We start from the raw sequence: 14,919 nt of genomic DNA on the forward strand, positions 1-14,919 counted from the left end.
TTCTGCAAGCGGCAGAAAGGAGAACGTGCGGGCACCATGCAGCCGGAGTGGCGGAGTGCCGTGGCCTGCGGGCTCCTGCTTCTCCTGGTCCAGGCCCGGGGTGAGGCTCTGCCGGGCACAGCCTGAGGCTTCGGGAGGGAAGATGGGCCCGGGAGGGAGGCCAGAGCCCCCGGAGAGGGTGGGGTTGTCCTTGTGCGTGGCCCTCCTGTGGCGGAGGGACTGGGGGACATTTCCCTCCGGTTTGCTGGAGGGTGACAGCAGCAATAACTGATAATACTACAAAGGGGCATCAAAAACTTCGTGGCATTTTCCAATAACTTTTAACTCCATTTTGGCACCAATTTTTTGAAGTCCCCTCGGCCTGCCCTAGACCAGAGGGGTGCCCAGGACCCATTGAGTGCCCCCTCCCCAGGAGTCCCAGCCAAAGTTGATGGGTGCCACCCCATGGATTTTGGCACGTGCCAACCCCCTCTGTGACAGACTGGAATGGCACCCATTGGGCTTTCCAAGGAAGCTACATTCCTCGCAGAACCAGGTTGCCAGCTCTTTCTGCCTCATCGGGAGCTGCTGAGTACTTGCTTCCCACCGAGCTTTGGGTCAGAGTAGCCGTCACCCCAGCCACGGCCTCTGGGCCCTTGGCAAAGGCCCTGGACTTGCAGGCAACTGACCCAGGGTCCTAGCGCCAGCGTTCTCCATGAGCTCTGGGGGTGGATCTGCCCAGGGTCCTCCCTGCACTGTAACTTACCTCCCACCGCCCCACCCCACTTATGTGTGCCTGGAATCTCAGCCCTGGAGCTCCTGCTGGGCAGGGTCTGCTGGCCTCCTTTCAAAGCAGGTTTGCACTGAACTCACATTCAGAAAGCACACTGGGCAAGGGAGTGGTGGACCGGACTCTCTTCTGCCCCAGCAAGTCCTCACTCCTCCTTAGGGAGGAGCCCTTCCTCACACACAGCCGGGGAGTTCTTTCAGGAAAGAATGTATGTGTGTGCCCTAGCCTTTCAGCTGAATGGTCCCAACCCACCGCTGTCCAGTGAATTCACCTCTGAGCCCCCCTCCAGGTCGGAGCAGAACTGCCCCGTGGAGGTTCTAAGGCTGTCATCCATTCCTTCCCCCTTCCCTGGTGGGTCCACCAACTGCCGGCCTTTGGGTTAGCAGCTGAGCCTTTTAACCACCGGGCCACCAAACCCGCTGCCACGCAATGATTCCAATTCACAGAGCCCTTGCAGGACAGAGTAGAGGGGCCCATGGTTTCCAGGACCCCAGTCTTTAGGAAGGCAGACAGTCACATCTTTCTACCTCCTTTCTCCCCCTCCCTCCCCAGGCTGCACAGCCCCCCTGCCACCAAAACCCACCCACCCAACCCAACTCACTGCCATCTTCCGCACAAGACTTCTTTTGGAAAGGTTTTATAGTGTATTAATTCTCTGGCGAAAACTCCACTGAGCCATCCCAGATCCAGCGACTAGAGACTCCTTATTCCTCCTGTGATCCTGTCTCCAGCTCACTTTTTGCCAGCACGGGCGGGCGTTGGCCTTTGCAGCGCCCCCTGGCGGTCTTCATTCTGTCCGTGCGTTCCTCACGCTGTGTCTGGAGGTCTTTTTCTTCTCTTGCAAGTCTGCGTCTAGGGTCCTCTTTCTTTGCATGGTCCAGTTGTCAAGGTTGGGGGGCCAGACCCAGCGAAAGCAGGTGCATTAGAAGTGGGGGCAGGATCACATGCCACAAGGTTGGAAAAGAGCCCTCAAACTGAACTGTGGCTCCGAAGGGTCCAGCAGCTTCCATGGTCCGATGGGTCAGCTGATCCGATGGGGCAGACGCCAACCTGAGGTCCATCTCTGCCCACAGGCCAGGACTCTGCCAGCCTCATTCGGACCACACACACGGGGCAGGTGCAGGGAAGCCTCAAACACGTGAAGGACTCCGAAGTGAGGGTCCACGTCTTCCTGGGAATTCCCTTTGCCAAGCCGCCCCTGGGGGCACTACGGTTTGCACCCCCGCAGCCCCCTGAACCGTGGAGCGGTGTGCGGGACGCGACTGTCTATCCAGCCATGTAAGCGCTCCCCTAGGGGCCCAGGGAATGCCAGGCTTTAGGGTAGGAGGAACTCTGGAGAGGGTACTGTGGGCTTGTCATCCTTCTGAACCCAGCCTGATGGGTCCCTGCCTACTTCTCCTCCGGTTACCGTCTGTGACCGGAGCCAGATTGCTGGCTCAAAACCCAGCACCTGGAGGGTGTCAGGCCCAGGCTCTAGTGATGCTAAGTGGTCCCTCACCTGTGAGAGGTGTCTCCGGAGCAGCTCGGATGTGCCCTGGGAGCTTTGTAGGAACCACTGGCTCCGGCAGAAATACTGTAGCCCCCTGAGGAGAGGAGCAGAGGTGGCCCTCAGGGACCCTCACTCTCACTGTGCCAAGCAGCAGGACTAGATGCAGCAGATACTCCTATGTGTATATGTCCTTACAGCAGGACCCTGGGGGACTGATGGATATCTTGACTCGGGCTGGGGAGTGGCCCACTCCCCTTCTCCAGAGGAGTGAGCTTCCACAAGTCTCTCTGCATTTAGGGATATGGCGGGGAGTTGTCAACACATGAACCAACGGTTCTCACAGAGAACCCTCTCCCCCCAAGGCTTCGGTCTTGGCAGAAGTGGTATCCAAGGTCCTCCATAATCTGACAGCCCCCCTCCCCCCTGAAGGCCAGGCTACCCCCAAGCTTGTCCAGAGTCAGCAACTTGGTGGGGAAGGGACCTCAGGGAAGGAGCGATGTGAGCAGAATATTGGCAAGGGAAGACAGGCTGATGAGTGATGGAAGGGCGGGGATGTGGAGGCAGAGGCTGATTCTGGCCCCGGGCCCAGCCTATGGCTGACTGTCTGCCGTGACTGCCAGGTGCCTGCAGGACACCGAGGGGATGAGCAAGCTGGCGAAGTATGTACTGAATATGAGCCTGCCCTTCACCAACATGTCAGAAGACTGCCTGTACCTCAATATCTACACACCTGCCCATGCCCAAGAGGGCGCCAACTTGCCAGTGAGTATCAGCCAAGGCCAACTGGCAGGGGCGGGGAGAGCAACACTGCCAGAAGTTTAGATAGACTCCGATTGGACCCGGCCCATTGAGGGCCCTCACCAGGGAGTCTCCACTTTGCTCTCTGGGTTCAAGAGGGAGCTTCCTACACAGGGTCGCTGTCGGACCCTGGGCACTGGGGTCCCAGAGCCCCAGCTGCTCCTGAGGACTCGATGGCCCAGGGAGGAACCTGTGACTTCCCCCCAGCTTCTGTCCAGGGGCCTCAGCAGGTGCCCAGCGCTGCCCTTAGAAGTCACCAGAGACCCTCACCACGCGTTCGCTGTGGGGCGGGCTCCATTTAATGCGTGTAAGGGCATGTGAGATGATCAGGGAAACATCCCTTCTCGTTCCTCCCCAGAGACGGTTCTGGGAGGCACAGAGCCAGGCATCGGTCCAGGGGTTGAGGCCCAAAGGCTAGGAGGCTTGGTCTTCTGTCTGCCCTCGTGGAGTCTGTCTGTGTGGGTAGATGGGTGGAACTACAGCAGTGGTGGCCCAAGGAGCACCCTGGTCGGGGGGTTAGGTTGGGCAGCGGGGGTCCCACGATACCCGAGCCTCCACCCCCCAGGTCATGGTGTGGATCCACGGTGGCGGGCTGGTGATGGGCACGGCCTCTCTGTACGATGGCTCCGTCCTGACTGCCTATGAGGAGGTGGTGATGGTGAGCATTCAGTACCGCCTGGGGATCCTGGGCTACTACAGGTGAGGCTGGGGCGGGGCGGGCCAAGCGGCTGCGCGGAGCCAGGACAGCCCGCTGACCCTTGTCTCTGTCACTTCTCAGCACCAATGACGAGCGTGCGGCAGGCAACTGGGGCTACCTGGACCAAGTGGCCGCCCTGCAGTGGGTTCAGCACAACATCGCCCGCTTTGGAGGCGACCCTGGCTGTGTCACCATTTTTGGGGAGTCTGCAGGCGGCATAAGCGTGTCCTCACATGTCGTGTCCCCCATGTCCCAAGGACTCTTCCACAGGGCCATCATGGAGAGCGGTGTGGCCTTGCTGCCTGGCCTCACCGACAGCTCCTCCGTGATCTTCACAGTGAGTGCCCCATGGCAGCAAGCTGCCTCCTCCCTTACCCCGAAGACTGCCCCGTCACCCTGTCTGTCCGCTCCATGCAGCTGGCGATACCAACCCGGGGATGGCTGAGGAGCTCAGGGGTCAGAATCCCACGACAGAGGCTGAGGGTGCCCTGTGACCCAGAGCTGCCGGCTGAGCTCCCCGCATGGGTAGAATCTCCCGGGCAGCTGGGTGGCCCTTCTGGCTGAGCACTGGGAAGCTGATACCATTTTGAGGTCACCGGAGACCACCCACGGTGCTTTAGGAGATTGGGAGTGGGTGCACCTGCTCCCAAGAGGGGCCATAACCTCGTCCGCCGTGCCGGAAAAAACAAGTCAGCCCCTGTCTGGCCCCTTTGCAGATGGTGGCTAACCTGTCGGGCTGTGGCCAGGTGGACTCAGAGGCCCTGGTGAGCTGTCTGCGGGCCAAGAGTGAGGAGGAGCTTCTTTCCATCACCAAGGTGGGGCTGGATGGGGGCGAGTGGGGAGCAGGGAGGGTGCCGGGCAGGGAGGCCTGGGTGCCCTTCCACACTCCTTGGGCTAGGGACTCCATCTCGCCCTGATGGAGTGGCAGCCCTTGATGAGAACTTAAGATCAGGCCAACCCATGCTGGGCGTAGAACTTCCTGGGTGGGCACGAGCATCCTGGAGGAGCCAGGGTGGGGTGGGGGGCACCAATGCACATCAGAAAACGCCTCGGGCTCTTTCTTGACATTGAGCCTTGCCCCGCTGACTTTGCTCGCCCTCCAGTTCTTGAAGTTCATCCCTGGTGTGGTGGACGGCGCCTTCCTACCCAAGCACCCCCAGGAGTTGCTGGCCTCCAGAGACTTTCAGCCTGTGCCCAGCATCATCGGCATCAACAACGATGAGTATGGCTGGCTCATCCCCGAAGTAAGGCCCTGCCCCAACCTCACACACGCCCCTACCCCACCCCGTTGGGTGCCCAGGGTGCCACTCGGGGGTGGCTTCCAGGGCTTAGTAGCCCATGCCTATCCCACCCCCAACGCAAGACTCTTCCCTTCCTCAGGCCATAGGCATGTCTGATAACCAGTCAGAGTGGGACCGAGAACGCATCCAGGCTGCCGTAGAGAAAATGTCAGCACAGATGGTGAGGGTCCTGAACCCTGCGCGGTGGCGAGGGGCTCCTCCCTTCCCGCCTCAAGGCAGGAGAGTTCCAGCCCCTCCGATACCCACCCCCCAACCCTGTGCAGTCTCCCCCATGAGCAAATGTGTGTGTTTATGCAAGGAGTCTCCTGGGAGCCTGGCCACTTCTCTATCCCCCTAACCCCTCCCAGGACCTATCTCCCCCACCCTGACACTGTTGCATCCCAGAGCCCCGGCAGCCTGCCTCACCTCCCTCTTCCTGATCCACCTGAGGTAGCTGGTGTCTCCAGACTTCGGCAGCCTGTTGCTGGAGGAGTACGTGGGGGACACCAGGGACCCCCAGGCCCTCCGCGCCCAGTTCCACGAGCTGATGGGGGACTTCCTCTTCGTGATCCCTGCTCTCCAAGTAGCAGACTTTCATCGTGAGTACAGCCGGGGCCAGAGCCTGACTGGGAAGGGGTCGGCTCGGAGCTGAGTCCCAGGGAAGGCTGAAGGGACAGGCGTTCCCTATTTTACAGATGAGGCACCCGAGGGTCAGTGATTTTTGTGACTTGCCCAAGTCCACACAGTTAGATGTTCCTAGGTCAGGACTTGACCCCCCAGCCCTTCCCACGGCCCCTGCTCCAACATCCAGGTCCAGCTTCCAGCCACCCTTGGACTTGGGTGTTTCGTCACCACGGGTGACACAGGGACACTCCCCGCCCCCACCCCAGGTTCCCGAGGCTCTGTGTACTTCTATGAGTTCCAGCACCGGCCCAGCTTCTTCAAGGACCTCAGACCCTCCTACGTGAGGGCAGACCACTGCGATGAGGTCCCGTTCGTCTTTGGCGCTTTCTCCTGGGGCAACAGTGAGTCTTCTTAGTCGGGGCGTCTTGGAGGCTCCGCGGTCCTCAGAATGTGGGGTTTGACCTTGCCTGGGCCTCCAAGTACAGAGGAAGCAGAGGCTCAGAAAAGGCTGGGATCTGTTGTTCACGGTCTTGCGCTGGGAAGTCGGAGCCGGGCTCCCTCCCAGCTTGCTCCTCCCCACCAGGTGGGTTTCTTCAGGAGAGGGCAGAGACCACAGACATGGCGTGTGTCTTAAGTGCCTTTCCAGTGTTAGAAGACGGAAAAAGGGCCCGTGGGGGGGTCAGCCGGAGGTGGGAGATGGTTAGGAGTTTGGGGCAATAGGAGGGGCTGGAGGGCGGTGGCAGAGAGCCAGGCCTGGGAGCAGGGGCATTGTCTTCCAGACCAACCTGGAAGAGGGGTCAGAGGAGAGCTGGGCCCAGGGTGACCTGTGTGGTAGGGTGACGTGTGTGTGTGTGTGTGTGTGTGTGTGTGTGTGTGTGTGTGCTGCTATGACAGGGGTTGACCCTGCCGGGGACCTTTGATCTCTCTGCAGTTGAGGTCACTGAGGAGGAGAAGCTGCTGAGCCGGAAGATGATGAAGTACTGGGCTAACTTTGCTCGAAATGGGTGAGATGCCCCCCCCCCCTCCACCCCGCCTACCTCGACCTGTCGGGGCTTGTATCCATCCAGAGCTGCCCTGGTCGGTGATGACCCAGTGAGCCTACAGGTGTCCCTCCTTCCAGCCCCAGGACCCACAGGATGGAAGAGGGGGCTGGGTTCTTGTCCCATCTCCCTGGGCCCTGGAGGCTGGGTGGCTAATAGACCAGGTGGCCTGCTCCTCAGAGCTCCTATGCTGCATCAGGGCCCCCACCCTTTGCTTCTCAGGCCCACCTGGCTCATTGGCCCCAGTCAGGGGGTTGGGGTTGGGCTCAGCAGGGCTCCTAGTGATCTTTGCCCCGTCTGCCTGCTCTCCAGGAACCCCAATGGCGAGGGGCTGCCCCACTGGCCCTTGTTTGACCAGGAGTCGCAATACCTGCAGCTGAACCTGCATCCTGAGGTGGGCCGCGCCCTAAAGTCCAGCAGGCTCCACTTCTGGACGAAGATCCTGGGCAAAGAGAATCATGCAGAGTTGTAACGCCCTGGCCCAAGGCGCCCCACCAAGGAGCCAGGAGTTTATGCCCTCACTCAGCCTGCCCTTCTCTCATTGTATAAGGCATCCCCCCAGCAAACAGTTATCAAGTACCTGCTGTAAGGGTTTTTGGGGCACGAAACGGAATTAAAGATCCAATTGGTAAAGTTTTAGAAGCAGGCTTTATTGAGAAGCTTGCGGGCGGGTTCAGTAACTCAGGTATTGAGCTAATGAAACCGCGCGCGAGGGGAATTTCTGGCTGTGTTTTTATATCCCCTGGTGGCAGGCACAGCTGCACACAGGGGCTTCAAAGGGAAGCGCTCATTAATCTTATCTATAGGTCCGGAACGGGTGAAATAAACACATCTTCAAGGGATGCAGGGAATTGGTCGTTAATCTTATCTATAGGTACCGGGGTAGGTGAAGTAAACATATCTTCAAAGAACATTCTTTCTCAGGGATATCTGGTTCTCAGAACTGGTGATTTTCAGCGAGGGGAGGGGAGGCCGATGTGAGGGAGGCCCATGAGAGGTGAGTTCTGAGAACCAAGAAGGTGCCGGGTTCAAAATGGAGTCCCTTGTGCCAAGACCAGGCACCTACTGCACGCAGTTAGTAGCCAAACCTGCCCCGGACCCCTCCCTCAGACCCCATCCTCCTTCCCTTATCTCCACTCTTGCGCCCCACCTCCTCTCCTCTCCTGCACCTCCAGGCCCCTCTGCACTTTCAGAGATGTTTCTGGAACTTTTGCCCAAACAAGATCAGCAGCATTCAGCCAGGCCACCTGTCAGCAAGCCCCTCACGTCCTCATATCTGCCTGTGGCCAGTAGAAAGGGTGACACCAGGGCTCCTCAGGGCTCTGAGAACCTGATCGTCAAGGTCACCAACTACTGAGACTGTTAAAGTCACCGTCCCGCCAATGAAATGCCTTCCGTCATTTGTAGTATTAAATTAAAAGTGGCATGGCTGAGGGGGGGGCCAGCCCCCACCCGCTGATCGCGGGTTCAGTAATACTACTTCTGGGTTCAGTAATGCACAATTGTACGGTTGAGATATATAAGTATTATATTAGAGTCATCGAGAACATGAGAGATATTACAATGATGCAGTCAGACACATTACATGGTAGCATTGCTCACCTCAGCCCAGCTTGGTGGTCCACGTGGAGAGAGGGGGAAGGGAAGGAGGGCAAGGGAACAAGGGAGAGGACTGGAGAGGAGAGGGGGGAGAGAGAGTCAGAGAGGTCCGAGAGGTCAGAGAGCTCTATATTGCTGACTCACGCCTATATACCTTTTGGGGGCATGCCAGCCCACATTTACAGGTAGAGACATACGTCACAGGGAGGAGCTGCACTATAGGTTACACAGCAATGAGAGGGTGGTCTAGGGGGTGGTCTCTGGGTCTCCATAGGAACATTATCAGTAGGGTGAAAACTCCTCCTACAGGAGCCTGTCCATTGTCCCCAGAGGCAGGGAGCAGGCCCACCCCTGTGGAGGGATGAGACAGCAGTCTGGCAACTGATTGCCTTCAGGGGAGGGAATGCCTGCGCATCTGACCTCCCCCCACAGTCATTGACAACCCACCCATTTCTGTCTGTCTGGCAGAAATGACCGACCCCAGTTTTGTGGGAAGTAGGATGGGCATGTCCGTGGGCCTCTGGAGCCTGGCCAAGCCACATGGGGCCAGGAGAGCCAGGAGATGGTCCTGTCCACCCCCCTCCCTACACACACACAACTGTAGCAGCCCATGCTGTTTTTCGGCAGGGTTCTTCCCAGAATGTCATGGAGGGCTCAGGTGGCCCAGAAATATTCTAGAGAGTGGGCCACAGCCCCTCAGGGCCCCCTGAGGGCCTCGCTGTCCGCTTTCCTTGCCTTTCAGAATTCCTCCCACCACATCCAAACCCTGCTCAATGGGAACATGCACCCGACTGGCTTTCCCAAGTACCTCATTGATACCTCCAGCTTCACCCCCAAACTAAAAAGGGAAAAAGAAAGAAAGGAACCATTTCTGATTTTATCTCAATCAAGGTGCCCAATTGTCTTCAATCTGCCTTTTGTTCCACCAAGACCTGTCTTTCCTCTGTCATTAAGAGACCATATCTCTTGTCCCATGGACCTTAGCCGCCTCCCCTCCCCTACCCCCCATGGGTCTCCCTCTGACCACCCTGCCCTTCAGCTGCACCAGTTTTCCCAAGGCGAAGTCCACCGCGTGAAGCCCAACCACAGGACACCAGGTTCCGAGTGGACAAGATCCCTGTCGTGCCTCCTCTGGCCACCAGATGGCAGGCCGGGACATGTGGAGACCAGGCTGAGGACCTTGTGCGGGAGGAGCTTGGCTCTCTGAGAATCTGGGTGCATGATGCTCCCTTCCTTCTGAAGCTCCAGGCAGTCCTTCAGAGAGCCCCCTCCCCCGCCAGCCCCTGCATGCCTCTAGGCTCCTCGGACCTGCTGATGTACAGTCGGCTCTCCAAAAACGGGCTCCTGGCGCTTTTGCTAACCGTTAATACTTTTGAGGTCGCTTCATTGTGGAATAATCCGCCTGCAGGGAAAGTCACCCATTTTCGGTGTACCCATTGAATCCGTCCGGGCTCCTGGGCCCAGCAACCATTGCTTTTTGCTGCTTCCATTCACCCTTTGCTAGAACATCATCGCGATGGGATGCTCTGTGACCGGTTTCTTTTACGTCACCTGCCGCCGTGTTGAGAGGCAACCACCGCTGGCCTTTTATTTCGCTGTGGGGATAGACCACATTGTGTTTAACCAACAAATGGGCATCTGTGAGTCTTCGATTGGAGGGGCTATTCTGAATAAAGTTGCTATTCACACACATCTTTATGCGGACATAGGTTTTCATTTCTCTTGGGTGCAACTGCTGGGTCATACGGCAAGTAGGTGCTTAGCTTTTAAAGAAACTGTCAAACTTACTCCTGAAGTGGTTCTAACCCCTGGACGCCCCCGTGGCCCGTGTGTCAGGGTACCAGTGACTCCGTATTGATGACAGACGCCGCAAGGCGGAGGAGAGAATGGAGCAGTCATTGCCAGCCTCAGTGGTCCAAAGTAGCATCCTATGAGGTGGAGGTCAAATCCACCTCCTTGCTCAGCCTTTTTATCAGCCTTGGTGCCGCCCCTCCCCCAGCACTCTCCACTTGTCCTCGGTGTTCAAGAATTCTGTGCAGTGGACACACAGAGACCCACGGTGCTGGGTCAATTCGGGACAAGTAGCAGGTGCAGCCTGGGATACCGTTCTTTCCCCAGGACAGATTCTCTAGCCGTGCATGCAGACCTGGGCCCTGAAGCTCAGCCTCTGGACGACAGGCTGCGCTGTCCCCAGCATGACAAAGCTCCTCTCTAGGCCCCGCTAAGGTAAATGTTACACAAAGCTTTTTGAGCTCTGCTGAGATGTGTGTGGAGGCAAGTTTCCTGCCTCGAGGTACTCCACTCTCTCTCTCCCTCGCTCTCTCTGCGGCTTGGCTCGCCCTCTATAGCTGCCTCTCTCAGAGAAGCTCCTTGTGTGGTTTCCTGATCCTGATACTGCCACGGCTCTGTTGCCCTGGCTGTCCTTTCCAGCCATCTCACTCCTTCTTCAATGCTAACGCCTCTCTGTGTCCTTGGGTCTAGGCGGTGCTCAGTGTAGGGACCCCAGATCCAAAGGATACACTCTAGTCCTGGTTTTTCTTCTTGGTGGTGAGGCCATCCCACCCCCACTCTACTGGCTTTACTTTTAAGCCAGGCTGTATGGCAAAATGGGCCAATCCCCTTGTTAAGGTTCCATACACCTAATTTGAATCGACTCATCCCCACAGGGTTCCATGCACCATGTTTTTAAATCCACTCTAATGTGCCAATTTCCCTAAACCTCTATAATACCTCCTGCGCTGTACCAATGAGAGTCTTGTGTTCCAATGCTGGTGGCTCATGCTTCAGAAGACTAACCAAATCAACGATTAGATCCTTTGCAATCCTCCCAAGATGCCTCCCATATCAACCAACTCAACAAGGGGTAGCCTTGCTGATGTCAGAGAGATCTTGGCTGAAAGCAGATGGTACCAGGGAGAAAAAAAAAAGCTTCCCTGGATTTTATTTACTTCAAAAGACATTTGACTGTGTGGATTGTAGGGATGATGTGAGCAATGGGAATTTCAGAACACTTCATTGAGCTCCTGCAAGACCTGTGTACGGAGACCAAGAGGCAAGCGTTTCAGCAGAGCAAAGGGATAAAGAATGGTTTGAACTCGGGGAAAGGGTGCATCAGGGTGATCTCCTTTCACCATGTTTATTCGATTGGTGTGCCAACACGAGGCTGGCTCTCTGAAGAAGAGCGTGACTCAGAGCGGTGATAGACTCGTTCAAAACCTGCTGGATGCAGATGACCCAAGCCACTTTGCTTGCCGAACACTAGGATGATTTGAAAACCGAAGAATACTGCCTTCCGTATGAATTACAACTCCATGGAAAGTAAGCAAAAACAGACAACGGACCAGCAGACAGCGTCGTGATAAAAAGAGAAGAGACGGAAGATGCCCATGATTCCATTTTACCCGGATCGGCAGTGAACACCCACCGCGGCAAGAGTCGGGAAATGAAACAGCGCCTTGCATTGTGCAAACCAGCTGCAAAAAGGCTCCTTTATAAAAGCACTAAAGAACTTGTGCGAAGGAGATAACCAGAAGAGAGTGCATGTGGGTGAGTCCTTTAGTCTCATATATTAAGGGGCCTGGCAGGCTGGTTTCTGGGGTGGAGGGAGGCCTTTATCCTTAAGAGTTGGAGGTGAGTCCCAATCACATTCTCATAATTAATATTGTTCCCCACTATATCTTCCCATCATAGTGCTCCCTTAAAGTTACCTCTTACAAGCACATGGCTGTTTTCTGGGTAGCCGGCAGCTTTATCTATAGGGGCAGACGTGTGTTATTGCTCTCTAGGCTCTGAAGACAGCCACTCCCCCTGACCTGCCCCCCGGCACTGGTGTGAGATTACTCTTCCTATGTAGCCAGGGACTTTTAGGGTTAGGGTACAGCCCACTTTGTTACCTATGTATGTAGCTCCTTGTAATTAGGGGGGGTTGCACACCCCCGGAGTGTCTATAAGCCTTGGTTGGAAAGATATTCTCTCTCTCCGCGCAGACTTGGCTCCTGAAAGCGTGGCGGTCCCGGAGGTGAGCACTTGCATGCTTTATCTTGTCTGATGTCTCTTTACTTTTACCCTGCAATTGCACAACTGCCCCTTGGACCCATTCGATTGTGGGGGCTGGTGCCCCACAAGCACTGAGACGTCAGCTGGAGGCCTCCCATGCATCTGCCTGAAACCACAGTGTGTCTAAAGGCCTCCCGTGAAAGCGGGAGTGACGGATAGGAAAGACTGCAGAACGGACGCTTTGGAAGTACAGTGCTGGCGAAGAAGAGTGAATAGCCCTGTCTGTAGCTACAGATGTACTCTCTTATTTTTTTATGGTGATTTCAGGAGAAAGATCACAGAACAGATTGGGGTTCCCTTCCACAATCTGGGTTTGTAATGTTGAGTGCAACCCCCACACTCTAACAAGCATGCTTCCCACTTCTTCTCCATCTTTCCCCTTCCCATCCCTCCCTCTCTCCCATTCCTTCTACCCATCTGAGCTTTACCCCTGCCCTTTGGATCTCCTATGGTTGATTGTTCTAAAGCCCATGTCCCTCTCTGATGTGATTGCTCACCTGATGTGCATGGCTACCATCCTGCAGATAGCTGAGCCGTGGGGGTAAGCTCCGTTCCAGGCCCTCACGGAGATGGGTCGGCAATCATAAGAACACTTGTGAGGATGGTGGAGGACCGGGCAGTGTTTCCTTCTGTTGTGCATAAGGTTGCCACGGGGTCGGAGAGGACTCGATGGGCCCGAACCACAAGGGCCATCGTCTTACACGTTCCACCAGTCTCCTCTAAATCGGTAAACCTGTGGTTGTTGCTGTGCTTATTTTAGGATTGTGCATTCTCTACCATGTTTTCTCCCATTCTACATAGGATCTCCTACGGTTATCCCTCTCAGAGCAGTCAGCAGTACCTGTGCACCATCTAGTTCTTCTGACCTCAGCTTTGTAAAGGCCAGGTTTCTTGTGGTCTGTTTATCTTTTGGATGAGTTATTTCCTTGTGGCCAATAATTGCACCTTCAATGGCCACACACAGGTGTGTTGAGTAGGAGACATGGACGTTTAAGGTAGGGTTCCCTGGAGAAATGAAGCCAGGACACTTATGATTAGATGATAGATAGATAGAAGATAGATAGATAGATAGATAGATAGATAGATAGATAGATAGATAAGCTTTATATAGCAAGAAGGAATACAACAGCTAATTAGTCCACACAGTGGGACAGTTAACGTACTGAAGGTCCTTCAAATCACACCGGCTGCTGGTCCAAGGCCGAGGAAGCAGACAGCAGAATCTTCCCTTAGGCAAGACAAGCAGAGTTGGCCCACAGACAGCAGACATGGAGCGGCAGGATGGAGCGGCAACAACAGGAAGATGAGAAGTCCAGACGTAGCAGAGGCCAATAGTAAGGCAGCATTAGCAAAGCAGGTCCTGATGGAGCCTCAAGCTCTAGGCATGCATGGCACAGCCACACCACCCACGGCATGGCCACACAACCCATGGCACAGCCACACGGTCCACGGGTTGGCTCGGCCCATGGGTAGTGCAGCACACGGTTGAGGTAAAGGACTAGCTCAGGTAGCAACACACTGGTCTATCAACAGGGAGAAAGAGAAAAGGAGACTGGCCTCATAAAGCCATTTATCTTGGTGGCCAATCAATCTGCAACCTGATTGACAGTCTGAACTCCACCCACCTGTTCCTATGGGAACCATGTTGGCACAGAAAACCTAACTATCACAACGGGTCTTGCTGATTGGGAGGAAGGACAAGTCCTGGTAGAGGCTAGAAAGTGAGAAAGTGAACCTAGTACATGGGGGTGCTATTGACCTTGCTGTGAACAAGAGCTGAAGAATGAGGCAAAGAGGGCCAGAGGGAGGTTGCTGTGAGGTTGCAAGCTGTGTATGCAGCTGAAGGAAGAGATGTAGTAAATGCTGAGAGTGCCGAGAGAACTCTGAAGAGAGGGGAGGCCACAGGGCCATGTGGCCATGGTTACAAAATGCAAGGCGATATTCACTCTGCACTTACACAACTCTGAGGGTGAGTGCCTCTATTGGTTTTGTGCCCAGTGCACTTGCTTCTCTCACTGAGTGCTGGGCGTGGCAGATCTGTGCACAGAGCTAGGAAGGAAGGCAGAGGGCTTGGGCAGTCTAACTGTAAGAAGCTGAAAAATGAGACCCTGGGAGCAGATCTCATTTGAGGTCTTGAGAATATCTAAGCCCAAGTGGAGGAGGAGATTATGGAAGGAGACCATCATGTTGAAAGTCCTCTAAAGAAGACCTAAGAGCACCAGGAGCCAGGAGCAGAGGGGTAGCTAATGTCCGGCCGGTGTGAACGGGGACAGTGCCGATGAGCAGCTTCTGCTCCCCATGTTTCCATCACCCGTTCTGAGAAATCATCCAGCAATTCATAGTCACTTTCTTCCATCCCTATGCCTCTGGCTGGGAACTAAACTAACTGAACTCTAAAATGCACAAATCAAGTGGAGAGCAAATGATTTGAGAATGATGAGGGCAATGAATGTACAAATGCGCTTTACACAATTGATTTATGTATGGATTGTGATAAGAGTTGTATGAGCCCCGAATAAAACGATTTTTAAAAAAAGAAAATACACAAATCATATAAACACAGAGGT

At 55.5% G+C, this 14,919-nt stretch overlaps 1 protein-coding gene across 1 annotated transcript; it reads left to right on the forward strand.

Moving 5' to 3' along the window:
- On the forward strand, nucleotides 1-7,333 carry CES2 (carboxylesterase 2). The gene is made up of 12 exons (XM_013005175.3): nucleotides 1-100; nucleotides 1,843-2,047; nucleotides 2,879-3,020; nucleotides 3,622-3,755; nucleotides 3,835-4,090; nucleotides 4,470-4,568; nucleotides 4,857-4,997; nucleotides 5,134-5,214; nucleotides 5,488-5,632; nucleotides 5,924-6,058; nucleotides 6,589-6,661; nucleotides 7,010-7,333. Exons 1-12 carry the CDS (start codon nucleotides 37-39, stop codon nucleotides 7,167-7,169), a joined length of 1,635 nt encoding a protein of 544 aa, XP_012860629.3. The 5' UTR covers nucleotides 1-36; the 3' UTR covers nucleotides 7,170-7,333.
- Nucleotides 7,334-14,919: the final 7,586 nt, after the last annotated feature.

The sequence above is a fragment of the Echinops telfairi genome, unplaced genomic scaffold, assembly GCF_000313985.2.
Source record: "Echinops telfairi isolate 266 unplaced genomic scaffold, ASM31398v2 ScPeMD7_2291;HRSCAF=2852, whole genome shotgun sequence".
Lineage (NCBI taxonomy): Eukaryota > Metazoa > Chordata > Mammalia > Afrosoricida > Tenrecidae > Echinops > Echinops telfairi.

Excerpts from the sequence above, each read along its gene's own strand:
- CES2 (XM_013005175.3), top strand. The coding sequence starts at position 37 with ATGCAGCCGGAGTGGCGGAGTGCCGTGGCCTGCGGGCTCCTGCTTCTC. Across the intron at positions 3,756-3,834 it reads GGGATCCTGGGCTACTACAG|CACCAATGACGAGCGTGCGG; the intron begins GTGAGGCTGGGG and ends GTCACTTCTCAG. Across the intron at positions 5,215-5,487 it reads AGAAAATGTCAGCACAGATG|CTGGTGTCTCCAGACTTCGG; the intron begins GTGAGGGTCCTG and ends CACCTGAGGTAG.